The 26,494-nt window shown below is 31.1% G+C and overlaps 4 protein-coding genes across 5 annotated transcripts in view; 2 read left to right on the top strand and 2 right to left on the bottom strand.

Moving 5' to 3' along the window:
• The window catches only part of Baldspot (elongation of very long chain fatty acids protein baldspot), a 79,654-nt gene extending 58,911 nt beyond the window's left edge, over nt 1–20,743 (bottom strand). The window contains exons 1-2 of one of the 2 annotated variants that reach the window (XM_017633353.1): nt 20,555–20,743; nt 7,481–7,940 (exon numbers count right to left, since the gene is read on the bottom strand). In XM_017633353.1, coding sequence (XP_017488842.1) covers nt 7,481–7,662 — 182 coding nt within the window. In that variant the 5' untranslated portion in view covers nt 7,663–7,940; nt 20,555–20,743. The remainder of the gene's footprint in view (nt 1–7,480; nt 7,941–20,554) is intronic. The other variant, XM_017633360.1, reaches the window with a different exon arrangement.
• LOC108377076 (odorant receptor 33b-like) lies at nt 1,786–3,138 on the bottom strand. The gene is made up of 2 exons (XM_017633344.1): nt 2,337–3,138; nt 1,786–2,275 (listed from the first exon to the last, which is right to left on the bottom strand). Exons 1-2 carry the CDS (start codon nt 3,092–3,094, stop codon nt 1,864–1,866), a joined length of 1,170 nt encoding a protein of 389 aa, XP_017488833.1. The 5' UTR covers nt 3,095–3,138; the 3' UTR covers nt 1,786–1,863.
• A 700-nt stretch (nt 20,744–21,443) lies between the features above and the next one.
• LOC108377203 (transmembrane protein 70 homolog, mitochondrial) lies at nt 21,444–22,568 on the top strand. The gene is made up of 2 exons (XM_017633465.1): nt 21,444–22,061; nt 22,121–22,568. The coding sequence occupies exons 1-2, from the start codon at nt 21,552–21,554 to the stop codon at nt 22,334–22,336; spliced, it is 726 nt and encodes a 241-aa protein (XP_017488954.1). The 5' UTR covers nt 21,444–21,551; the 3' UTR covers nt 22,337–22,568.
• An 897-nt stretch (nt 22,569–23,465) lies between these two features.
• Urm1 (Ubiquitin-related modifier 1) lies at nt 23,466–24,377 on the top strand. The gene is made up of 5 exons (XM_017633454.1): nt 23,466–23,614; nt 23,688–23,755; nt 23,818–23,899; nt 24,061–24,109; nt 24,183–24,377. The coding sequence occupies exons 1-5, from the start codon at nt 23,577–23,579 to the stop codon at nt 24,249–24,251; spliced, it is 306 nt and encodes a 101-aa protein (XP_017488943.1). The 5' UTR covers nt 23,466–23,576; the 3' UTR covers nt 24,252–24,377.
• The last annotated feature ends 2,117 nt before the right edge of the window (nt 24,378–26,494 follow it).

Raw genomic sequence — 26,494 nt, 5'->3', positions numbered from 1 at the left:
TGATAGCCCGAACACAATGAAAACGACGAGCTACAAACCACAGCTGTCAAATTATTTTAACACGTACTCTTATGTAGATAATTATTTTGGCGACGACCGGGCTACGCGACGGCTGTGGTTGTGGCCAGATTAGATCTATTTCTATTTTTCTGGCGACAGATAAGGTTCTTCCTCTTCTTTTATGTCAAACTCATACAAATTCATGATGTCGCTGCCGCGTTCAAAGAAATCATGTCGCCATCGACAAAGCGTTTAGATAATGAAGATAACAAATTGGAAGCTGTGGTCTGTATCTCGTCGTTTTCAATGTGTTCAGAACTTCAGTGTCCATGTTCAAATCTCATTAGACGAAACATTTCATTTTAAATTTTTAATTTTGGGTTTTCTTAATTATGAAAAAGCATCTTTGAAGTGCAGAACGAAAGCGAATTCAAACGACTGGCCTTAAAGTTGTTTAATCCAAATGCATTTTAAATTAGTTGAAAATACATACAGGAAAAGGTAATTGACTGCTTCCTAGGACATCACCGTGTTAAATAAATGGGTTCGTTGTAGTTAAAATAGTGAGAATTTCAATAAGTTATCATTGAAAATAAAGTAGTTTATAAATTACTTTTAAATTAATTAAGTTTCCTGCAGGGAAGCTTCTGAATCTATTTGCCGTTTGGAGGCGGCGTAAAACTGAAGGTCATCCTTCCATTTGTGTAACAACATCAAGACGCACACATCAAATTAAAGGAGATGCTCGGCAAAAAACATGTCAGGACCTGGGTACGAGACATATGTAGTCCTATGTATTTTGACGCGCTAAATCCGGCATCAGAACCGGTCTAACGGGCCTGGGTTCAGCCCTAACCTCAAGAAACACCGCGGATATTATGTAGCAGGCACGGTTTTTGAGGTTAGGCACAAATACTGTGGTGATGGAGCAAAACGGGTGGAATGAATTTTCGGACTCAGCAACAATATGTCTGTTCTCATCTATCTATGGGCTAAGCTGAATATTCAAAAGATGTATCATAATGAGAGAATGTTAATTCAAAGTGATAACCAGGCGGGCTCCAGGCTGCCCTATCAGATGAAACCAAATCATTATTAGTCCTTGAGTGCATTGAAAAACTTAGCTCCCTTGTTATGTAGTCACAAAAAGATCCAGTTAGCATGAGTACCAGGTCAAGACAATCATAACGTTAAACCCTAACCTCACGCTGCTGGTAAAAGCTAGTATCCCATATAACCTCGCTCTATAAACGGGGTTCTCCGCTTCTATATAAGATTCGCTTAGTTTTTAAAAAATTTTCATGCTCAAAATATTATTTTACCTTTATATTTAATATTTAAATACAACTTCTTTAATTAAGCCGACTCTAGCGTCATCTAGCGGATAATATTTATTTGTTCAAAATTTATTATGTAAGCACAGATAATTATTCATATATAACTAACATCTATTCTGAAAATAAGATACAAACATACATTGGGCTTTTGCAAATACCTCGACTCCAGCGCTACAAACAGAGTCTATGTAGATATGGCTTGTATTCTTCCATGTTGTCCAATCTATTGATCAAATAAATAACACAGGGCAACACTGGTTTTTACGTGGCAAATGTTAAAGCTGTTTTTATAGAGTGCTGATGAGGAATCCGTAAGTATAAAGTTTCTATCAGCTCCAGATTTTGAGAAAATCGTGTCTTTTGCAATATTTGCAATTGTATACTGACGGATTCGCAATCAGCACAAAAAAGTCTATCAAAAACATTTTTTTTTGGCCTGTGTAATTGATAAGTAATTCTTAGAAAATTCATAGTATTTAGCTTTCTTGCTATTCATGTTGACTTTGCACTTAAACTTCCATAGCCTTTACTTCATTTGGAACACCAATGCAAAAAGCGAATATGCCCCTTTAAGCGTAGCAAAAAATGTATCCAAATTAACTGCAAACATACCACCTGCAATAACAATTTGTTTACGCAGCGATTGCTCGCCGAAAATAAGTAGATTCTTCTTGAAAGCAGCACTTTGATCCAACCAGTTGCATGAGAAGATGGCATAGGTCAGCTGTCTGAATTCCATTTCAACGACCGTACCATAGTAACAATGTGGAAATATTTCCAATGGCATTGCTACCAAAAACAATAAATAGTAGACATATGAAAATATATCATTTACATAGAAGATCAAATAAACTATGACTACGCCCATATTGATGGCGGTTACCAAGATTTGCACGAAAGTGCCGATAGAAGCGATGCGTTGAATTGCCGCACGAAAGCTGGAATTAAAAAAAAATTTTAAGCGAGTAATATATGTATGTATGTATGCAGTTCACCTACTCCAGTAAAGCCTTGTAATCTTCAACACATTGCAAGAGCTCCGCATCATTTGTTTCCCTTACTGAGGCTCTTTTCCTACGCTGACCAATTCGTACCAAGCGCATATTTAGCAAACGCACCTGCACCGCCAACATAGCGAGCGCCATTGGTGGATATGAGTCATTGATTATATTTTGAAAAATCTGTACAGTTACGCCAAAACACTGATAGAAATGTGCAGCTATGTAGCCTAGCACGCTGCGTTCGTAGTCGAATGGAAAATATGCCGGATACATGAGCCGCCAGTTCCCTAAAACGCCAGCGATCAGCGTAGCAACCTCAGAGGCGATCGAAGCGCCAAGACCCACGCAAACATCGAAATACAGCACTTGCTTTGTACGCCGAAATGCATTTGAATTATAGAATTGCACATCATCTGAATGGATGATTTGTTGATCGAGCCTCTGAATTAAAGCATAGATCTTTCGTACATCGGCTAGACGCCACCAAAATGCGAGTGTTTTGATGCTGCATCCCAAACAGGTTAGATTAATGGTGATATTTTTGAATATGTCGGCTTTGCTTTCACTTTGGATGAGTCCAATCATCAAATGTGTTGGGTAACCAAAGGTCACGATTATATTCAAAATCAGTGAATACAGATAGTAAATGTAGCGGTAACGTGTCGAGGGTGGCGTTTGTCCGACATAGCGCCAGGTAATGTCGTGAAAGCGAAAAGCTGATATTCCCGATTTAACATTTTCCATTACGAAAAGCATAGTTGTTTCTGTTTTTTTTTTTTGATAACTTGCAACACTTTCGAATGGTTACTTGAGCGAGAATGGTTGTCAGAAGTTACATAAAACTATTTTTATACTCGATGAAGGTACTTTAATGATGGCAATTTCTTGCAAATTAATTTATATTGATTATATTGGTATTGATATTGGTTATTTAATTGTCTTTATCAATTATTAAATGTATATTAAAAACGTTTAATTTATTAAATAATTTCGAGGTGTCAAGGAGACTTGAGCGATTAAGAATTAAAAATGCAGAAAAATGTGTTCACGGTATACAAACCTTTGATAGATACGAGGGCTGTTTGATAACATAGTGACTTTGCGAATTTCCCGAGCTTTTTGTTCTTTTTTCCTAGGGCAGGCACGAAACAACGCGTGCAGAAAACATGCCGTCCATTACATTTCCTTTTAGAAGGCAATTCTGACAATTGTCTTTCAACTCACTAAAAGTCTTTCGTAACATAATTGTCAATTTTGGCAACTACATTGAAAGCTCTGTTCTGTAATTTGAAGGGCTAATTACAAGATCTCCGAACGAGGATGTCTTAGCGTTTTTATACCCGAGCGCACTTGTGCACAAGGGTATTATAACTTTGTTCACATAACGGTTGTTTGTAACAGGCAAAACGAATCGAGATAGATATAGACAAATGTATACATAAATGATCAGAATGAAAAGAGAAATCGATTAAGCGGNAAATTTATACACCCCGGCTTATCAGTAGCGGCAGCTTTCGGGAAGGTGGAAAACATATATTTAATACTTGCGCCGGGTATTTAATGTTCGGCTCCGCCCGAACTTAGACTTTCTTACTTGTTCTGTTTGCCCTTTACCAATAAGTTTTCAAAAATTAAATAAAATATTTATTTTTCTTTTTAAAGCAATAAAAACTAAAAATGAAAAGAAAATTAAATAAAAAAAAAATTTAAAAAAATATAGTTTTCTTTCTAAAACAATAATATCTAAAAATTAAACAAAAAAACATTACATCATAAAAGAAAAAATAAGTTAATTAGGTTTCAAAAATTAAATGAAATTTAATGAAATCTAAAAATTAAAAAAAATAACCACAGAAAAAAAATATATTTTTTAAATCTAATGAAAAAAAAATAAAAAATTAACAACAATTTAAACATTATAAACAACAATAAAATAAGAAAATAAAAAAAAAATATTAAGTTCCTAAAAATTATATGAAATATAAATAAAAATCAAACATATAAAACATTAAATTATAAAAGAAAAAAAATTAATAAAGTAAGTATCAAAAATTAAATGAAATTCAATGAAATTTAAAAATTAAAGAAAAAACAAACCACAGATAAAATAAGATTATTTTCTTAAAAAATTAAACACAACAATAAAATAAAAAAATAAAATATAAATTAAATTTAAAAATGAAAACATTAAGTTTCTAAAAATTAAAAGAAATAAAAATAAATATTTTTCTTTTTAAAACAATTAAATCTAAAAATTCAACTAAATTAAGTTTCTAAAAATTAAATGAGATAAAAAAAAATTATTTTTAAAACAATAAAATCAAAAAATTAAAAGGAAAATGTAATCAAACAAAAAAAAGATAAGAAACATTCCGCTGCGTGAGGACTCGACCTCCGATCTCTCGGTATACTACAAGTGCTACCCGTCAAAAGAAGTGTTCAGCATGAAAGTAGGGAATGGAGCTCTTTTTGTAAGACTTCCGCACCAGAATAAATAAAATCTTCCAAACAATCTCGCCTACTGGACTTTCAACTATCTTACTCCCATCTATTCAATGAGCACTCTTAAAGAGAGTACAGACCTTATGAGATTCCACCACATAGTCCACGGCCTTTAAGATTACAAATACTTCGGACTGGAAGACCGATGCATATTACAAAATTCCCCATTATATTCGATAAAGACCTCAGATCCTGATAATGCTCAACATTCTCAATTTAAATGTCTGCCCTCTTGTATAAACCAAAAACGTATACGACATCGAACAAAGATGATAAGGTTCTGGTGTATTTTAAGGGAATAATTCAATGGATTATAGTCCTGTTAAAGGGGTAGCAAAATACAACAAATATATATCAGACATGTCATATGTTTGAGTGATGATTAAATCAACACGCATGTAGGGTGCCAACGAACACGAACAACTTTGAAAGGACTAAGTGCAGCTGGGTTCTGTCCAAACTTTTTTCGTATTAAATTGAGGATCTAAGCAAAACATGGAGGCAATTGGCGAAGTGGTTTCCTCGGTCTACACCAACAAGCTGGTGTAGTGCCAAATAAATGGAAAAAGAAGATAAAGTGTTCCCTTATCAGTTAATCATAAACATACATACGTACAATTTAGTTGAAGTGCTTTAGCGATAAATCAGCACTGACTGCAGTTAAATCAATAGAAGAACCTGATTCTAATTACAATAATCTTAATACAATTAAAGCAATAAATCTCAAAAATCTATTGATACGAAATAAATGCAAAGAGATTAGCTGAAAATGTATGTATGTATGTACATTAGAGTGGCCATAGCTTTGTATTAATAATTTTAATATTCTCAATTCAGTTACAACTTTTATTCAACAATTTTTATTGAGCTCGAGACTTTTTAATGAAAAACTTATTTTGGAAAAGCAACAACAATTTGAAAAACTGGTAGAAATAGCTATTTCGGAAATCACCACATTTTTCTCATCAGACTTCTTTCAGTAGGATTCGAACCGACGATCCCACTGACTCAGCCAGTTGCCTACGCACTGCTAAGTTAGCCTTGTAAATTATCGTTGCTTTTTTTTTCATTAAAAACGGCCTCGAGCTCAATAAACATTGTTGAATACAATTGTTAAAAGGCCATAAAATAACAAAAACCAAGTTACAACTTTTATTAAAAAAATCGCTCTTTAACAGTTATTTTTTGACTTTTATTTAATTACTCCTCAAATAATAGTTATTTCTGATTTTCATTTTATAAATCCAAAATAACAATTATTTTTGGATTTTTATCTAATTAATTGCAAATAACAGTTTTTTTGATTTTTAAATTATATGTTTTAGATAACAGTTATCGAAGACTTTTATTTATAAATGCCATAAATAAAATCAGTCAGTGGCTTTTACATTTAAAATACATCAATATAAATCAGTCACTGACTTTTATTTTTTAAATCAACCTTATTAAAGTCATTTGTATAAGTCGTAGTAAACTTTTGTTCTCCAACACCTGCTTAACTGCGAAAAATGAAACATGACTTTTATACGTACATATGACATAAAAAATAAAAGTTGATTTATATGATGACTTTTAAAAATAAAAGTCACTGCCTGATTTTCATTGATGACTTTTATAAATAAAAGTCTTCGATGTTATCTAAGACACATAATTTAAAAATCAAAAATAACTGTTACTTGCAGATTATTTAGATAAAAATCAAAAAAATTGTTATTTTGGATTTATAAAATAAAAGTTAAAAATAATTGTTATTTTTTTTTATTTTTGCATAAAAATTGCAAATAAAATTTTCTTTTTTCAAATTTGATTCTCGGCGAAAATAGAAATCGATTGGTGTGTATCACTTAGTTGTAGAACATTTCCTTCGCAGAGAATTTTTCAATGACAGTATTCATCAATAACTGTTATGTTCGGTCCCTGATTTTCACAAATGTTTTAAGACGTGTGCTTATTTGCTTTTTTTTTGCAATTTGGATAAGATTAGAACTTTTTATAAATCATTATCGCCGCATATACATATGTATGTAAATTAGAGTGCATCACTCTCCATACAAAAAATTAAAATCGGTACTGTTTTTCCATCGGATATATAAAATTTATTATATTTTAAGATATGAACCAAAATATTTCGTAAAAATATTAAGATTTAAGTCAGCTGGACCAATTTGAAAATCTTTCGAAAAAATACGAGTTTTTTTATTAATAAAATTAGTTTTTAGGGAGGTATTTTCAAATCGGTCTAGCTAACATAAATCTTAGCATTTTAAATTTTAAATATAGAAAAAATTATGATTCTGGTGGTAAAACTGTAACTTTTTTTGGTGACGCACACTAATCTACGCATGTATGTACTTACATACATATATGAATATTCACTTACTATTGTATTAAGGTGGATAAATTCAAATGACTTAGTATTAAAATTAGGCTTTTTGCAAGTCATCGAACTGCTTCAATTTTACTAGACACAACATACTTAGATATTTATTAATCAGCAGTATTTAAGCGACTCACTATTGTTAATTTATAGTACATATGTACATACATAGTGTTAATTAACGCTCATTAAATATTTAAGTAGCTAAAAAAAATATTAATTTTTGTGCGTTTTGAGTATTTTAATTTGCATTCGCGACTTACCTGGGACGATTTTGCATAAAATGCTGCCCGCCAAATATCACCAACATATAAATGCCACAATAGTAAAACACCCAAGTCCAATTCTCCACCATCCATTTGCGTGTGCGTTGATGGATGAAATCATTTTCGAAATCGAAAATGTATGAATAATTCGGTGTCACGCTTATATCCATATTTATCATTTAGATATCTGTTTTTGTTTTTTTTTTTTTTAGTTTTTATTGACTGGGTGACTCTTTGGAACGTTCTAAGTAGTTACTTGTTGAACCTTGTGTATTTGTTATTATGCAGCCGTTTTGTTAACGATTTTCACAAAATTTTCCTTATTCTATCTGAATTGGTCGTATACGACAATGCGTGCTTTAAGCAATTTTCTTCTAAAAAAAAAAAAATTCTTCCAAATAATGATGATACTACTAGAGAAAATTTATTGTCATTTGACGGCGGCTGCGTGTTATTTCTGCAATTAAATTAAAGAGAAAAAAAATGCAATATTAGTTAGACAATCTAATGACAGTTCAATTATTATTGTTATTATTTCAATTAGTATTAATAATAAAATAATAGTAAGGGGCTTAATGGGAAAACAATCGATTTTGCAAATAATTGGTGTTGTATTCGTAGAAGTGTATTGTTTAATAAAACCAAATTGCATTTACTTTGTCGTCATTCAAACACTTTTGGGGGCAAAGTGGAAATTATATAAATCTGATCGGTTGACAAGCAGCCATTCGCAAATGCATTTAATAACAACGTATGTGACGTTTATAGTTTTGAAGTTTAGCTATTTCTAATTGGTTCTTTACGACTCTTTCTTTTTGGCGGGTGTTTGTTTTGATATCGAAAGTGATTTGTAAGCGATTTTCAATAAATGTTTAAATCAAGTATAATTAAGTTAGGTCCGCGGTAGCCGGTTGCAAAAATACGTACGAAAATAATAAATCGTTTAGCAAAAACATGCGCTCAAAAACGACTTTATTTTTCTCTTTTTGTTTCGTCTTCATATATAGCATGGCGTCGATATTACAAAAGCCAGGCAGAAGATTACTTTTTTATTTAGCTTCATCTGGTCAGAACTTGTGTTGTTGGATCATGGATTGTCGTTAAGTAAACACCTTCGTCTTTCAAAAGTCGCCAATAAAATCATAAAAAATCTATTAAAATTTAAAAAATAGCTCATTCTAATGATAGTATCTATTTTTATTTGGTTTTCAGTTATGTATGTAAAATCACAACCGTTCATGATCCAAAAACACAAGATATGACCAGAAAAAGCAAAATAAAAAAGGCAAAAAACACTAAAGGCAACCCAATATACATATCATGATTTCTACAAAAAACTTATTGAATTAGTACGAAATCATCAAAAAAGGATAGGTATGAATTTGTGCAACATGGCATCTACATTCATTCATTATCAAAAGTATAAGAAGTGGTAAAATAATGTAAAAAACATTTAAAATCAAATTTTATGTAGTTATTTTCTTTTTAAATTAAATTTTCATTTTTCTTTAATAATTTTTTCTAATTTCATTTCTTTCAAAAAAATTAATTAATTTTTTCGGTTTTTTAATCTAATTTTCTTTAATTTTAGATTTTTATGTTTAAAGAATTTTTTTTTTAATGTTTATCCTTTTTAACTGATTTAACTTTTAGAAATTTTTTTTTCTTTTTTTTAATGTAATATTTTTCTTTTTTAATTAATTTTTTTTTTAATTTAAAGATTTTATTGTTTACAATAAAAATTTAATTTCATATACTTTTTAGGAGCTTGTTTTATATTTTCTTGTTTTTAATTTATTTTTTATTTTATTTTGGATTTTGTTCAGAAAAATATGTTTTTTTAATTACACGTAATTTTTAAAACATGGGGTTTACTTCACTTGTTTTTTGTTTTTACTTTAATTTGTTCTTTTTTAATAAAATGTTTATTCTTTTCTAATCTTTTTTTTCATAATTTAATTTTTAGAAACTTATTTTTTTCTTCTTGTTATAAATTTAATATTTTTCTTTCTTCAATCAATTTTTTCTTAACTTTTTGATTTTATTGTTTACAAAAAAAATAATAATTTCATATAATTTTTAGGATCCTTTTTTTAATTTATTTTTTAATTTCAGATGTCGTTTAGAAATTTTTTTTTTAATTTCATGTCGTTTTTAAAACCTAATTTAATTACTTTAATTTTTTTTTTTTTTTTAATAAAATATTTATTCTTTTCTAATCGTTTTTCTTGTATAATTTTGCTTTTAGATTTTATTGTTTTAATTTTAAGGTCTTATTTTCTCTTCTTTTTTAAATTTAAAATTTTTCTGTTTTCTTAGTTTTTAGATGTTATTGTTATTGTTCCATTTCAATTCACTTTTAGGAAACTGTTTTATTTTTATCTTTTTTTAATTAAATTTTTTCTTTTCAGTTTAATTTCCTTTTAATTTTTGATGATATTGGAAGCAAAAAAATATCTTTTTTAAATTTTATTTTATTTTAAAGAAGTGTTTATTATTTTTTTAGTTCCTTTTCGTTTTTTAGTAATTATTTAACTTTTAGAAACTCATTTTATTTTTATTTTATTTTTTTATTTTTTAATTCAATCTTCTTTGAGTTTTCAGTTTTTATTCCTTTTAAAAAGATTATTTTTAATTTTATTTAATTTTTAGAAAAATTACTGTTACAAGACAAACAGAAAAACGCTTATACCTGTCTTCCTCGTGAGCAGATATTTCAATTAGTTTTTCGAAAGACAGAAAAGAGCTGTGAAGACAAGTAGTTGCCAGAATTAACAACTGCCGTTAAGTGAACACTTTTGTCTTTCAAAAGTCTGTGTAAAATTTTGCCATCTTTTGTATTTATTATTACATATTTGCTTATTCATATATCTACCACATTCTACTTTATTCTCCGAAAAAAAAACCTTGGCGTTGGTAACTTTTGTCTGGCTTTTTAAAGGCCATTGCTTAAGAATATCGTATTTACAATGTATACCTAAAACAACCTGCGACAAACGCCCGCTTACCAAACTTTATAATCTGTAGGAAGTCCAAATTTCCACACACATGTGGTAGATATTTGTATGTACAGGTGTCCACAAAATAATAGGAGTGCGATAGTTTGATCAGTTTTTGGCTATTTGTCTTTTGTTTATTTTATGTTTACATAGTTTTCTTGTTTATAAAAATCCCGTTAATTTTTAGCAATTTTTTTTGCTGGCAGTGTCATCCATACAAAAAAAAAATGTCGAACACACTTTGTATGGAAAAAACGTGCCACATCTTCGACCAAAAAAATTCACAAAAATCAACGGGATTTTTTACCGACTTGAAACTTGCACTAGAATTAATGGGCTACAAAACTGCATACCAAAATTTTTTCTAAGATTCTGTTTAAAAAATTTGAAATTTTGGTAGAAATTTGCAGAATTTTTATAATTTTTGTACACAGTTTGAAATGTAAATTCAGATGGTGTTTGTTATATAAACAGCTAGACTTCCATAAAATAAAAATAAAATATAAAATAAACAAAAGACAAATAGCCAAAACTGATCAAAATATCGCACTCCAATTATTTTGTGGACAACTGTACATCTGCATGAACTTTATGTAGCACTGCCAATGTGTATACGCCCACGCCATGTAATCTTTTATATTGGCATGTGTGTTTGCATGAGCTCAATGCCATCAGACTATGAGTAGCTATGTATATCTTACTCTCTCGTAGCGCACACTCTACGGTACTTGGCATCGCATCCGCAAACAAAGCCATAACTGCTTTTGTTGCTGCAGTAAACCCAACAATGATTTTAATCGATTGATGCCAAAGCTGTTACTCCAAGCGACCTTGGGAGTGTACATACATACGTACGCACTGAAAGAGTTCAAAGGGTGTTACACCCACATTCAGCGCACAGCTTGCCACTCAAGCTTTCACTTCAAAAAAGAAAAAAAACGCTGGCGAAATCTAAACGCAAAGGCAGCAGATATGGCGTTTTTTGCATCTAAAATGCATCGCTTTGTTTGCTGGCGTATCTTTGAGATCATCGATTTATCCAACCGAAATTCAGTTACATAAGTAGATACATACATACATAGGTAAATAGTTGTATATCTGGCATCAGTGTCTGCAGCGAAAGCATTTACATTTTTCTTGCTGCAGCATTCTTCGTAGCAATATTCTTTTCTATGTATATAAGTATGTACGTCTGTAAATATGTTGCTTATTTGACATTCAGCGTATCGCATTTTTCGACCCTACCACACCCCTCCATCCCCAACGATGTCTGTGAAACCGTTGCTGTTTCGTTGCCAGTCGTTGCAGATTTTTATGAATGAAATCATTCAGCGAAACCCGTATCGGATACACCCAATCAGCTGCCCATTGCCATAGTGTCGCACTCTTTTCTTTTTCCCCACTGTATCGCCTACATATTAGCCTTTGAGCGCGCACACTTGTTTCATTATGAAAACTACCCCAACAGGCTCTGCTCTCTTATATGTAGCTCAGTTATGCATACTTAACGTTACATGAGAGTTGTCACATAAGGAATCTGTTAAATGAGCTTTGCGTGTAATGGGTTACCCTTAAACAAGCGGCAGCGTTGATCCGGATAAACTCGGACTTAATCCCGATCAGCTGCAGTTAATTCCCGAGTTGATCCGGATCAACGCTGCCGTCTGTTTCTGCTTTAACGGATTCCTTACGTGACAACTCTCATGCAACGCTAAGTATGCAGAACTGGGCTTTTAGGCTACCTTATTTTATGAGTTTTTTGATGCCTCAATGCCACGTAAGTATTTACCTATATGCATTAGGGTGCTTACTTTCCATACAAGAAAAAAAAATATAAAAAATTGGTACTATTTTTGCTACGGAATTTTAGAATTTATTATGTTTTAAGACCGCCGGCAAAATTTTTCGGAAAAATATTAAGATTAACGTGAGCTGGACCGATTTTAAAATACCTCCAAAAATCTATTTTTTTTTATAAAATTAGATAGTTTTTATTTTTATTTTTCAAAAAATCAACTCAGATGATAGAAGATAGAAGAGTTTAAGCTTAAAAGGTCTTGCATAAACATGTTTAAAAATGTTATCAACGGAAGTATTTTCAAATCGGTCTGGATTACGTAAATCGTAATATTTTTGCGAAAGTCTCAAAATATAATAAATTTAGTGATTTCGGTGGAAGAAACGCAAGTTTTTTTACATTTTTTTTCTTGGAATTTCAGACCTCTTACTCTATTTATACAAATAAATTGTAGTGAAGGGTCTGAAATTTTTATTCATGCGGTCCAATATTTAGTACATATGTATTTTATAATTGAAAATTTTTTTAATAAGAGCATCACAATTCATATACATACATATGTACGCATGTATATCATATTTGTATTTTTAAGTCGTAAGACTGTAACAAATAAATATATAAAACAAAAAAATAAATAAAATAAAATAAATAAATAAACTCTGAAAAAAAACGAAGAAGCGACGAGCCGACCAGAGCTGACTTAACAGCCCATTACTTTTTTCCCCCTTTAAAACATTTTGCAAAGTTCGAAGTTCTCTTGCAGTGTTCAAAACTCAGGTTCTCAATAGCCTTCTAAAATTACTGAGCGCTTACAGCAGAACAGTTAAAAATTCCTAGAGATTTTGTATTAGATATTCAATATTGACCGTACCTTAATTATGCGACTACAGAACTACAGAATTGCTCGAATTTTGCGCAATACTGTATTTTTTTTTTGTATGTGCCACCATTACGCGAATTTATTTCTATATGTAATTAAATATACATATGTAAGTACATATTTTTACACACTAATGTATGTATGCATTTACATATTCACCCACTGAGTCTCGTGCGCCACAGAGGAGATGTGATTACTATAGCGTACGGAACTGACGTAGACTGGGTGAGGTTAAGGGGCGCGTCAAAAGTGAAAATAAGATCTAGCAGGGCTTTAAAATATTCATATAAGTAATCGTTGATTTAGTAATTTTTTTTTTTAAGGCTGCACAATATTTACAGCCAATTTCACGAAAAGATCATTTTCCATTTAAATTGCTGGTGAAACCGGCTGTTAAATTGATAAATGAAATCCTATGCAAATTATTTGAAAAGTAATAAGCGGCGAAATAAAGCGCGAACAGAAATATGTATATATATATATTTTTTTTTAAATTACAAAACAAAGAAAGATTGTAAACTTTTTTTGCTGGCATACTGCAAAGGAATACAAATAAAAGAAGACACTAAAAACCTGAACTACGAAAAAGTAATTTTTAGTTAACATAACTTTTTGCATCTAATTTATATAAATAACATAATGGAAATGCAAAAGAGGCAATACAAATAAATACAAATCTTTTGCATATATACATACATACATATATATAGTGGTCGAAATAATTATAGCCGCACCACATTTTGACAAGTTTTAACATATTATTTTTGTTGATATTTAATTTTGGTAATTTTCATATATAAAAATATAGTTCATTCTTTAACAAAACCCGTGTAAATCCAAGTTTCATACTTTGTGCAATATTTAAAAAAAAATCTAACAAACATTCGTAAAAATTTCTAACTTTTTTAATTAGCTTTCCTAGAAAGATTCTGAGTATGCAGTTTTATAGCCCATCGAATTCTAGTAGAACAAAGTACAAGTTTTAAATGCCTAAGAATTACGGTTGATTTCTTAGAATATTTTTTGTCCATATAAAAATAAAGTGTGTGTATTCGTTATATGGAAGCAAATGGGACAAACTAAAAAATTCGACAATATCAACCGTAATTTAACAGATGTATTAATATTTATAAGACAGGCGAAAGAGTATCATAGTAGATATGTATGTAAGTATATTCAAACATATGCACGTACATATGTAAATAAATTTGTTCATATTTGCAACGATAACGCAGAGTACACAAATTATATATAGAAACTATGTACGTCAAATCATAATCGCTCACCGAAAAAAGCCACAGCCGGAGAACACGCCACCGTAATCAAAATTGCCGCCAGTTAAAGCAAGTAGGTAAGTAAATTCGTGCACACATACAGTCAGCGTGAAAAATATGTAGATTTTTATAAAAAAATCAAAATTCACAAGGATACATTTTTTTTTTTAAATTCATGTAAGTAGAAATTTTCAATATTTCATTCGTTAACATATTTTGAGTATGTAGTTTAAAGTCGCTAAAAATTGCCGTTGGATTTTGAAATTTTTTTTGGTCGAGGGAGTTGCGCATTTTCTTCCATATAACGCATGAACAAAATATATTTTTATATGCGCAAAAAAATCGAGTAGAAAAATTGAAAATTTCGATGAAATTTTATTAGTATTGAATAAAAAATATGATTCTTGTGGTTTTTGCTGTTGAATGAACTATATTTTTCCAAAAAAATATAGGAAACATTTTTATGGAAATTATAAATAAATAAAATCGTCAAAACGTAAGGGTATGCATATTTTTGAAGCTGACTGTATGTACACGGTGTGCTAATGCTCACAGACAGAACTGTGCACAGTGTGTGATTGGCATATAAAATTTTTATTCGCAATAAATTTACTGAAGTTGGACTGAATTATAATTTAATAATTTCAGTGTGTACGGGCTTTTCCAAACGATTAAGTATAGCATATTAAGAAAAGACTGGCATGCAAAGAAGTCTGTTTGTTAGGGCAAATTGGTTCTTTATGCGCCCACATGTACTAGAAATAAAAAATTTTATATATATTTAAATTAATTAAAATATATAACGTATAATAACGTTTTTTTTTTTGTCAACCAATCTGACCAATTTGAACTACATACAGTTTTAGTTTTGTGCCATAGGACAAATAGGTGCAATCAGTACTTTTCGAGTTGAATCACACAATCACAACCCCACTAGGTATTTTTGTATATTTTATTTGGTACCTATACAAGGAAACAAAACAAAACGCGATAAAAATTGCCAACTGTTTTATCTTACCACAATTATGTTGTGTTTAGGTTTTTATTTACTCTTATATATGTATAGCCATGACTAATTTTTACTGGCGCTGATTTGATAAGTTTCGATTACTTATCGAGAATTCTGTTTTTCATTTGAGTCAATTGCATATACATACCTACAGTTGTCCAGAAAATAATGGGAGTACGATATTTAAACCATTTTTGGCTATTGGTTTTTTGCTTACTTGACGTTTATTATTATTTTTTTTTATAAAAGACTAGCTGTTTATATAACAAACACCGAAATATCATATTTCAAACTTTGTACAAAAATTATAAAAATTCTCCAAATTTTCACCAAAATTTAAAACTTTTTTAAAGAGAATCTTTAGAAAATACTTTGGTATGTAGCTTTATAGCTCAATGTAGTATATACATATAATGAAGTGCTAGTTTCAAGTTGCTAAAAAGTCGGTTTTTAAGAAGATTTTTTACGGGTTTTCGCATTGTTTTTTCCATACAAAGTATGTTCGGCAATTTTCTTTTATATGGAAGACACGCTGTCTGTGTTATGGCGGCCGCTGTATCCAAATTAAATTTTATGCAATTCGGACCACGACAAACCGTGCCGACTATAACTTTCGTTTTCAAGCATCCTTTTGGAACATGTCAAACATGTCATTTAAAAATATTATCCTTCAAGGTATATAATTTTAGATAAATTTTGAAGAATTTTAGATTGTTTTAAATCCTATAGATATATATAAGGATATTGAAGGATAAAAATTGCAAAGAATATTTTCCTTTAATTATTATTTTTTCCTGTCATCCTATTAAAAATTTAAAGATGTAGATTTCTTAGAAATGCCTTCAAATATGGGAAACATATCGAATTTTTCGCATTTGCAAAATTTTCATCGACGATTAATTCAAGTTATGTATTAACTAAAAGTCGGCACGGGTTATCGTTATCCTACGGCTATTAAACTTTATAAATATGCTATTTGGGCTAAAAAGCACAAATATAGAGGGTATGCATGTCAAAATTTGCAAAAACAAAAAATTTCCATTCATTCTTGGGACAGTCTAATGTACATATTTAGTGCCGTTTTCGTAAGCACCTAGTTTTTAAAATTTATCTGCCCTTCAAACAAATTTTTTCAGAACAAAATTTACTTACCTATGTTTAAGGGGCAGATGAATTTTGAAACATACCTCAGAAAATGGTCCTTAGACATTTTGTTTTAATAATAAACCCACGTGTAAAAACTAATACCAACAGAAAAATGCTAACCCAAAAATTACAATAAAAAATTTAAGTTCCGAAAATATTCTTTAAAAATCCGATAAAAAATATTGAAAGTTAGCTATAAATCATTTTATCACAATTATAATTTTTATCATTAAATAATAATTCTCTCAAAGAATACAAATTTCAAATTACAAATGTTAATGGCTCCCTACCTTGTCAAACTAATACCTACCTAGAACATAGGTAATATGTACATACATAGTTAAAATGTAAACACAAAATAGGTATTAGATATGTACATATACAGGGTGTCCCAGAAGTAACCTGCCAAACTTAAGGAGAAGGCAGGTGGGGTGGTGAGCTCTCTGATAAACAAAAAATTTTCAGGTAAAAGTGTCACCATTTTTGAAATATTTAAATTTTTTTGAATTAAAGAAAAATCGTGCCTTTTCATGTATTTTCTTTAACTGCATCTACAAAAAAGGATATACTTAGTAAATTTTTTATGTAAAATACTTTCAGATAGTTGCTTCTCCATACTCAAATGCAATGTAGTTAAAATATATTAAGGAACCATTATAAAATTAGCACTATATTGCGATTTTTAACTTTTTGATATTTTCTTCCCCAACTTTGACTATCTCTGGTGAAAAACAAATGTACTGAGCTATAACTTTACATAACACAAAAAAAAATGCTCATTTAATAAAGATTTTAGAAAGGTGCCACTCTTACTGTTTCGAATAGAAAAAAAACGTTATAGCCGCTTTTGTGGGTAAAAGACTGAGACACGCTAGAATGTATTTAATAGATTTAAATTTAAGTTGGTCTTGTTACCGACCAATGACATGCTAAATAGTACAAAGGTACATTATTGCTTGCTCCTGACATTATTTTGTGTTACTTACCGGAAATAATGAAAGTGGATTTTGTGGAATTGGACCCTTCGAACATTGTGTTATTTATACTATGACAGAGAACACGCAGTATACGTCGCATGAATATGCGGATATTCACCTAATTTACGGTGAAGCTTGCTGTAATCCAAGAGCTGCTTAAAGACTTTATGCAGAGCGATACCCCAATCGTCGGCATCCGGGCCGTGAAGTATTCGCCCGGACCCATAGAGAAATATATGAAGGTAAGTGATTTTTACACCTTTCTTGTTTGAAGCCATTCTTCTTTTAACTATAATTTTTAACTTTTTTAAGGTCGCATACCTGGAAGGCGTGGCGGCAACGGTAGATGCTAAAATTGTGTTAGAGGAAGTGGAACTAGGTCCATCGACTTCAGGGAGAATGATGGAAAGACGGACTGGAATACCAAACACTACAGTTCACAAGGCTTTAAAATACCATCCCTACCACATTCAACGTGTTCAGGCTTTACAAGAGAGAGATTACCTGTCTATGGTTAGATTTTGCAGTGAAATGTTGCGAATGTATGATTCAGACCCCAACTTTTTTAATAAAATAATTTGGAGCGATGAATCATCATACAAACGTGATGGTTATTTTAATTTACATAACCTTCACAGTTAGCAGATAGACAATCCTCACGAAATGAGATAAGATCGCGGTATTTTTAATTGTCAGATATTGGGACCTGTAGAACTGCCGCCAACGCTCAACTCCCACAGTTATTTAAAGTTCCTTCAGGAAAGGCTTCCAACTCTTTTAGAACATGTACCATTAAACCTGCGGCGAAGACTATGGCAGTAAAATGACGGATGACGGAGTAAGAGCTCATTTAGACAAAACTTATCCTCGCCGATGGATTGGACGATACGGGCCAATCACGTAGCCCGCTCGATCGCCAGACTTGAATCCATTAGATTTTTTCTACTGGGGCTGTCTTAAGGACAAAATTTATTCAAAAACAATTCAAAACGAAGAGCATTTGCGGGAACAAATAAATGGAGCTGCTGCTGAGATAGCCCAATTGAGTTTAAGATCTCTAAAAGCGTCTTTTCTTAAAAGGTGCCGAGCTTGTATTAGAGTAGAAGGTCGCCAATTTGAGCATATTTTATCAATAAACGAATAAATTTTTCTTCAAACAACTCATGTATGTTTTATTTCACGTGAACCCATCCTTCACAAAAAATATTGATAGATATAGCCCTTGTTATTGACTCTAGTCCGAATCCCGGTAAGTAACCTAAAATAATGTCAGGAGCAGGTAATAATGTACCTTTGTACTATTTAGCATGTCATTGGTCGGTAACAAGAGCAACTTAAATTTAAATCTATTAAATACATTCTAGCGTGTCTCAGTCCTTTGCCCACAAAAGCAGCTATAACTTTTTTTTTCTATTCGAAACAGTAAAAGTGGCACCTTTCTAAAATCTTCATTAAATGAGGAATTTTTTTATGTAATGTAAAGTTATAGCTCAGTACATTTTTTTTCACCAGAGATAGTCAAAGTTGGGGAAGAAAATATCAAAAAGTTAAAAATCGCAATATAGTGCTAATTTTATAATGGTTCCTTAATATATTTTAACTACATTGCATTTGAGTATGGAGAAGCAACTATCTGAAAGTATTTTACATAAAAAATTTACTAAGTATNAAAATGTTTGCTTATCAGGGAGTCCACCACCCCTCCTGCCTTCTCCTCAAGTTTGGCAGGTTACTTCTGGGACACCCTGTATACATACATACATTTGATAAATGTTGAGTAAAGTTATCGCAATTTTGGTTTATTTTGTCTCGCACTAAAGCCCTTGCGAGGCTACGTAAGTATGTATGTATGTATTTTGATAATGGCTTGAAAATGCTTTAGCCACAGTGCTTGCAAAAAAGAAAGTGGCTTTATGAACACATACTACAAATTAAACGGTGAGAGGCCATTCAAAAGCTGATAAATAAGCTACCAAAATTTGCGGCAAATTTGCTTCGATTCATTTATTGGCATTTTAGTTAGGGCTTTCCAAAACTTATTTTTTTCATTTTTACTTTGTTACGGTGGTTTTTTTCTCTATTATATACATACATATTTCTTCTACTGGTGTCTCTCCATTCGTCTATAAAATTTGACTAGCGTTAATTTGCAAAATTTAACAACTTGGGTTTTCTTTTCACTAAGTAAATATGTATGTATGGAAAATATAAATATGTACATAAATACATGGGTATATGTTTACAAATGTAAATAAGTATATGCATACATATGCACAAATGTTTTTATGCGACTCTTATCATCCGTGCATTCGTCTCTTTTACTGTCTACACCGTTAATATGCTTAATTTTTATTAAAGCTCAGCTTTAGTGAAATATCCGGTTTGTTTTTAACATAATTTTGTTGTTGCTCTCGCCTTCTGTATTGTTAAAGTAGCAAGTGCACACATACATAAATAGCTAATAACAGCGATTTAGATCAAAATTTTGCGACAGCTGAGGTTAGGCTCCTCAAAGAAATGTTTGAATGATAAAAAAAATTCCCACTTAATATAAGCACATCCAAACGTACACACATATGTAAATACCTGCATATGCACAAATGAATTAATGCACGCAAGTAGGCAAGTATGTATGTATATTTGTAATTTTACTAGAATTACTTTATTGGATATGAAGAACGAATAGCAAATTGAGTTAGAGGACAGCAGGAAGTAATTTCCTATGCTACATTTAATTTTGTTTATAACCATGTGCTATTTTATACATACTATGTATGTATTTCACGTCTTTCTTTTACAACTGATTTCATTACTCATTTTTGCACTTCGTCGGCGCTTTTTTTATTTGAGTGCTTGTTAGCCGACGTAATCGATAAAATTCACATGTGGAGGCGAGTGAAAAAAATCCAACAGGAAAATTTTCTCCAATTAGATTTTAACTTTACGTCCTTCCAAATTCACACACGTTCACACAATTTGTTAGCTCACATTTTAGATTTCACACTGGGTATACTCCTTGCGCAGCTTGTAATTTAATCCATGCACAAGAATTTTAATTCGAACACTTGTGAATATTTACTTTTTATAAAGTTAATAAATTGAACTCTTCTTAAACGCGTTCCAACACTTTCCCCAATTTTTCTACTGCTTCGGCAGCCGGGTCTGACAAACTGACAGCAAATTTGTTGGAGCTCTACTGAAATACCCCAAGTAGTGTTGCCGAGTTGCTGTAATTTTCTACTACGTTTTCTTTTGTGGAACTTAAGTTTGAAAGGAGTGTGTCTTAGGTAGGCTGCTTAATGAAAAATTTACTTAAATTCCTTTTATCTATACATTTTAAATTTTAGAAATGCTTTATTACTTTCAATAGGTTACTGTTGTATTAATTAAAACTGGCAATAAATAATTTAACCCGGTCCGAAAAAGGTTTACCCTTACTGCAAATACGCTAAAAGGAAACTATTTACTGTTTATTTTGTTTTTTGTTTAATTTCTATTAAGATAATAGATTGGCGCTTTCATATATACTAATGTTTGAACAAGCTTCTCCTTCGATTTGTGACATAAGCCGACTCCGAACGGCGATTGTATTTTTATGAAAAACTGTTTTTCATGGCATAAATACATACGGAGGTTTGCCATTGCCTGCACAGGGGCGACCGCCGTTGAGAATTTTTTTTTTCTATATTCTTTTGCGATGTTGCTTAGACCAGGCCTTGAACCCAGGACCTGCGGAGTGGTAAATCACCAGCTATAGTACTTCCAAATCATTGCTTTCCTACATCAATTACTTAATTTCAGATATTCATGGCATATGCCATGGGTTAATTTCCTTCAATGTGACAGCCCACATAAACAGCTGTTTTTGGCAGCCGATTATTCAATAGGCTTGCGGGTACTGCACCTTCAGTTGTCATACGTGGAAATAGAAAAGAGTTTTTAATACAATTTTGAATAAAACTAATGTTAAGTATATAAATTAAATATGATATTCGTTCGTACAGTTCTATCATGTCGATGTTCACTAATTTCCATCGCAAGGCATGGTTGCAATAGTGTGACATCAACAAGAAGCAGCACAAATGGACGCTTTTTGGCCACTTTCAGCCGCTCCAAGGCACCAGCACTCACACTTGTCGCACAACCGCATCGTCTATATGCGTCTACCACAAGTGCAGCAAACAGTCCTAATGAGTCAGGTGACATACGTGTCTACTATGGCAGTTTAGCGCCAAGAATGAAAGCTGTGAAGTTGTTTTCACTTACAACAAGCTTGGCAGGAATGGCTGCACAGCCGGTTCTAATGGAACAAGGTTTGAAAATGGGTGGCACCCCAATGGCTGTATTTCTATGCGGTTTCGCCGGCTTCTTTACATTTGTAACGCCGCTTTTACTGCACTTTGTTACAAAAAAGTATGTAACTGAAATTCATTACAATCCACAAGCCGATGAATATACGGCGACAACGATTTCAATTATCCTTTATCAGATAAAGGTATGTAGTAATATAAATTTCTGTAAGATAATACTTTTGTTATTATTTTTTACTTTCAGACGAAATTCAAGCCTAGCGATGTTAAGGTGCCTGAAGTGCCTGGTATGTTTACCTCCTTCTTAGTGCATGACAAACCATTGTTTGTTGATCCCTCACTGTTTGAGGATCCTGAGCATTATGTGCGTATCATGGGCTATGACAAGCCAGTGGATTTTAAATTGGAACCATCAGAAAGTGCAGCTAAATCAGCAGAAACGGTTAAGAAGCAGCAATAAATCGGTTGCTGATGAAACGTATTAGAATAATTATTAAAGTTACAAATTAGCAGACTAATATGTTCGTCTAAATTATTTTATATCTAACATAAGGTTTCTTTAATACAAAACGAAATAAAAGCAGCCTTTTCAATTTTACTTGTTCCCAAAAAATATTTCCTGTTAAAATTTCATGGACTACTATTCAATCAGTGTAATACTTAAATGATGGAATTTCCACTCGGATTGCTTATAGTCGAAAAAAATATAATATATAAAAGAATGTTTAAATATTTGTTTTAATTTAACCTGTGTCTGCCAGCAGAACTTTCCAGTGTCTCTCAAAACATAGAAATCATTTATTAGGTTTGTTCGTCGAGCAAAAAATTTGTACGAATTTGTACGAATTATCACGATTTTTGCCCAAATCGCGTTCGTGCAGACCAAAAAATTATCCAACACTCAAAAATTGTGAGAGCAAAGTGACAGTTCTCTTGGAGAGAAGTTGCAAATTCTTGCTGGAAAAAATTTTGCCAGCAAGAATTTGCAAACACGAAAAACATGTGGTTGTGGCGCATGGTTGCATTTTTGTCTACAATAATTTGAATAAATTAGTTCGTTAAATTTAAAAATTTATAAACACGAGCGATTTTTTTATGAAAAAAGGAAGTAAATAATTGTTGATATAATTAATTTAGTTAATTCCAATGATTTGAACTTAATTCGGCTGAAAAAAATGGTATTCGCAATCGGAATGCAATTGCAACCAGAGTCGATTTAAGAAACCCGACAGCTAGTACGATGAAGAAATTGAAATGTATGTCAAAGAAAGTCAGAACAACAAGAAATATACATGTATATCCTGTTTTTGGCCATCCGAAAGAATTTTAAAAATTCTATAAAAATTTTTTATGTTTGAAATGCAACCGTGGACGCCAGCTGGCAGCGAAACTTGCAAATTCCTGCAAATTTGCGTTCGTGCAGAAATTTGCAAGTTTCTCAACATGAGAGAGAATTTGAGAGAATTTTTTCTTACTCTCTGATATTTTGAGTGTTGGATAATTCTTGCTGGATTTTCGACGAACAAACCTATTCTATACTGTGATTTATTCCATACGCTACACTGGCATTAAAAGCACCTATTAACCGCAGCCAGCTGATTTTGTTTACCTGCTGGGCAAATAAGTAAAATGCCAAGAGCGGCGTGTTTTTGTAATAAAATTAATATTTAAGAAAAAGTGAACTTAATATACTGAAAATCATGTCCAATAATGATCTTAAAATATATTTAGAATTTAGGTAAGCAGTCTAAATTCTTTATACAGTTACTGGAATCAATAATATACATATTTATAATTTTGTAAACTCTTAGTGCAGGCGCCGAGTTGCTGTTTGGAAACATTAAGCGGCGGCAAGTAACATTGAAGGGCGATGAAAAATGTAAGCTAACAACAATAATTACATACTATTTTTACATGGAATATAACAATTCCTTTTATAAGGGACCATACGTAAGCTGCTTAAGTGGATGCACGCAAACATTTTAACAGAGCGGCCGGAATTATTCATTCAAGATGATTCAGTGTAAGTGCCTCGTTTGTTTGGTATACATATGTGTATGTCCGAAGGTGTAGCTTATGAACTTTATTTGGATGTGGATTAACTTATGTACATACTTACATCTATTTGTATAACTTCACTGCTAATATTGGAAATTATACTTGACATTCCCTTTCCATGTGCAGGCGACCCGGCATTTTGGTGCTAGTAAACGATACCGATTGGGAACTACTGGTAAGAAATGTTTTAAAGAGGATATTACGCTTATGTTGTTTAAAATTTAATTTGGCATTTACTTTGCTTGTAGGGCGAGCTTGATTATGAGATTCAACCTAATGACAACGTTCTGTTCATTTCCACACTGCATGGCGGATAGTTGGAGGCAATAAATGGCTTGAACGGGCTTAAACTTAAATATTTTTACTTTTTTAACAAGGTTAAACTACTACTATGTACTAGTTCATCAAATAAATTCGAAATAATTAAGATGTATTAAAAAATATGCACTATTTCGCCAAATATGGGACTTTCTTACAAAAATTTCCTTTCGGTTTGCGCATTAGCTACATGAATGGGTGGGGGTGTGTGTGTATTCGCTAAATGAATTATATGAAAAAATAGCAAATTGGGTAGCCGTTCTAACTACGCAACAGTGGTGCATTAGCACTGCGCGCTAGCGTTTTAAACTACGAATCGCGGGTTCGAATACCAGTCGGGCGCCCCAATGTTTATTTATAATTGACGTAGTGTGCAGTTTTTATGATGTAAAAATTTTATCCCGAACTGTCATGTGGGCCTTTACCGTTCGCGGTGAAGGGACGTAATGCTGATAAAACTGCACTTTTTTATAATTAGAAAAAAAAAATCACCTTTTTAAAATAATAACTAAGGTTTAAATAAACCGAATATAAGCGTTTTTGTCTGACTCAAACAAATTTTTTTTAAAAGAGTTACGAATAAGACAAGATAAGTCCTTATGAATAAAAACTAAGCATTTGATTTTGCTTAAAATTCAACCCTTTTACTCGATTTATTCAAATAAATTTAAGTAAAAGGTAGGAAATTTTAAGAAAAAAGCAATTGCTTGGTTTTAATTCATAAAGCGCAATATTCAATTCTGGTAACTGTTTTGAAAGCTCTTTTACGTCTCTCGAAATACTAGTTGAAAGATTTGCTAAGGGTCTTGCTGTTTCTCTTTTTACAATAAGTTTCATACAAATTAAATTACATTAAAAAATGTTTGTGTATATACATATGTAGTACATACATACATATATTTTTCTAATAAACTAAAAATTAATAAAAAAATTAAAAGAAAATTTAAATAGTAGTAGACAGCCGGGTCTACGTAACCGGAACGACCCAGATTTATATCTGGCCAAGAATTGTCACTCCAGCAACACTCCCAAAAATTCTTTGGGAAATATGTATGCTGTTAAAACAACAACAACAGAGAATTTAAATAAAATAGAAAAAATTAAATTGTAAAAAACAGATTGATAAAATAAGTTTCTTAGAATTGATAAAATGAAAAAAAGTTCTCTCTAACAGAATGAAAAACTTAATCTTAGAAAAAAAACAATATGTTCCTAAAACTAAATGAAAAAAAAATATTTTTAAAATTATATCTAAAAATAAAAAGTAAATCCAATTGAAGTCAAATGAATGTAAAAAGGAAAAAAAATTAGTCCCTAAAATATAAATGAAATTGAACAAATATATCTAAATGTAAAAATTAAAAGAAACTTTAAATAAAAAAAAAGTTTCTAAAAATTAAACAAAATTAAAAAAATTGTCTTTTTAAAACAATAAAATTTAAAAGCTAAGTTAAAAAAGAAATATAAATATAAATTAAAGGATATTAAAAAAATATATGGATGTATAGGTAGTGTATATATTTCCTCTTTAAGACAATAAAACTTTGTAAATAAATGAATGAATTAAAAGAAAATTAAATAAAAATAAAATTGATTTAGAAGAGAAAAACATTTCAAAATTCAAATGGATTATTATTCCTTTTTAAAAAAATAGTACCTAAAAATAAATTTCCGAGCACCGACTATAGCGAAGACCTCAACTTTCCATAGGCACGCATACTTTCATATCTGCACTGGCGTTATTTTTGATTTTTATTTTTTTCGATCACGTTTTAACCTCCATTCTCAGTTTTAATTTACTAGATCATAAAAGATTCAAATCGGCCATCATAACGCAGTCCTTATTATAACGGTTAAAAATTATGGAAAAAACAAGCATTCAAAATAGCGATTACTTTTTATAAAAAAACAAAAATTAAAATTGTAAACAGCGATTATTTAAAACTAAAACCTAAAATAGCGATTCCTTTTTTTTTATCAAAAACATAAGAATTGAAAATTATCGATTAAAAGTAAAAATCTTAATAATTACTCTTTTTTGTTTCCGCAAAAATCGTTTTCCTAAAAATAAAAACACACAATTTTCATATTTCTTTTTATTACATTTTCTTTGTTTTCGTGAACATGCAATTTTTCTCGTAAATACTACATATACATGCATATTTTATTGCGTATAGTAGATAGCACAATACAAAGGTAAAATTAAATATTAATTTCGAAAATTATATACGCCTTAAAATTT

Source organism: Rhagoletis zephyria, unplaced genomic scaffold (assembly GCF_001687245.7).
Source record: "Rhagoletis zephyria isolate East Lansing unplaced genomic scaffold, Rhagoletis_zephyria_1.1 Rzeph_scaffold_00104, whole genome shotgun sequence".
NCBI classification, from domain to species: domain Eukaryota; kingdom Metazoa; phylum Arthropoda; class Insecta; order Diptera; family Tephritidae; genus Rhagoletis; species Rhagoletis zephyria.
Note: the sequence above shows the minus strand (reverse complement) of the source record. Positions and strands in the feature narration are given on the sequence as shown.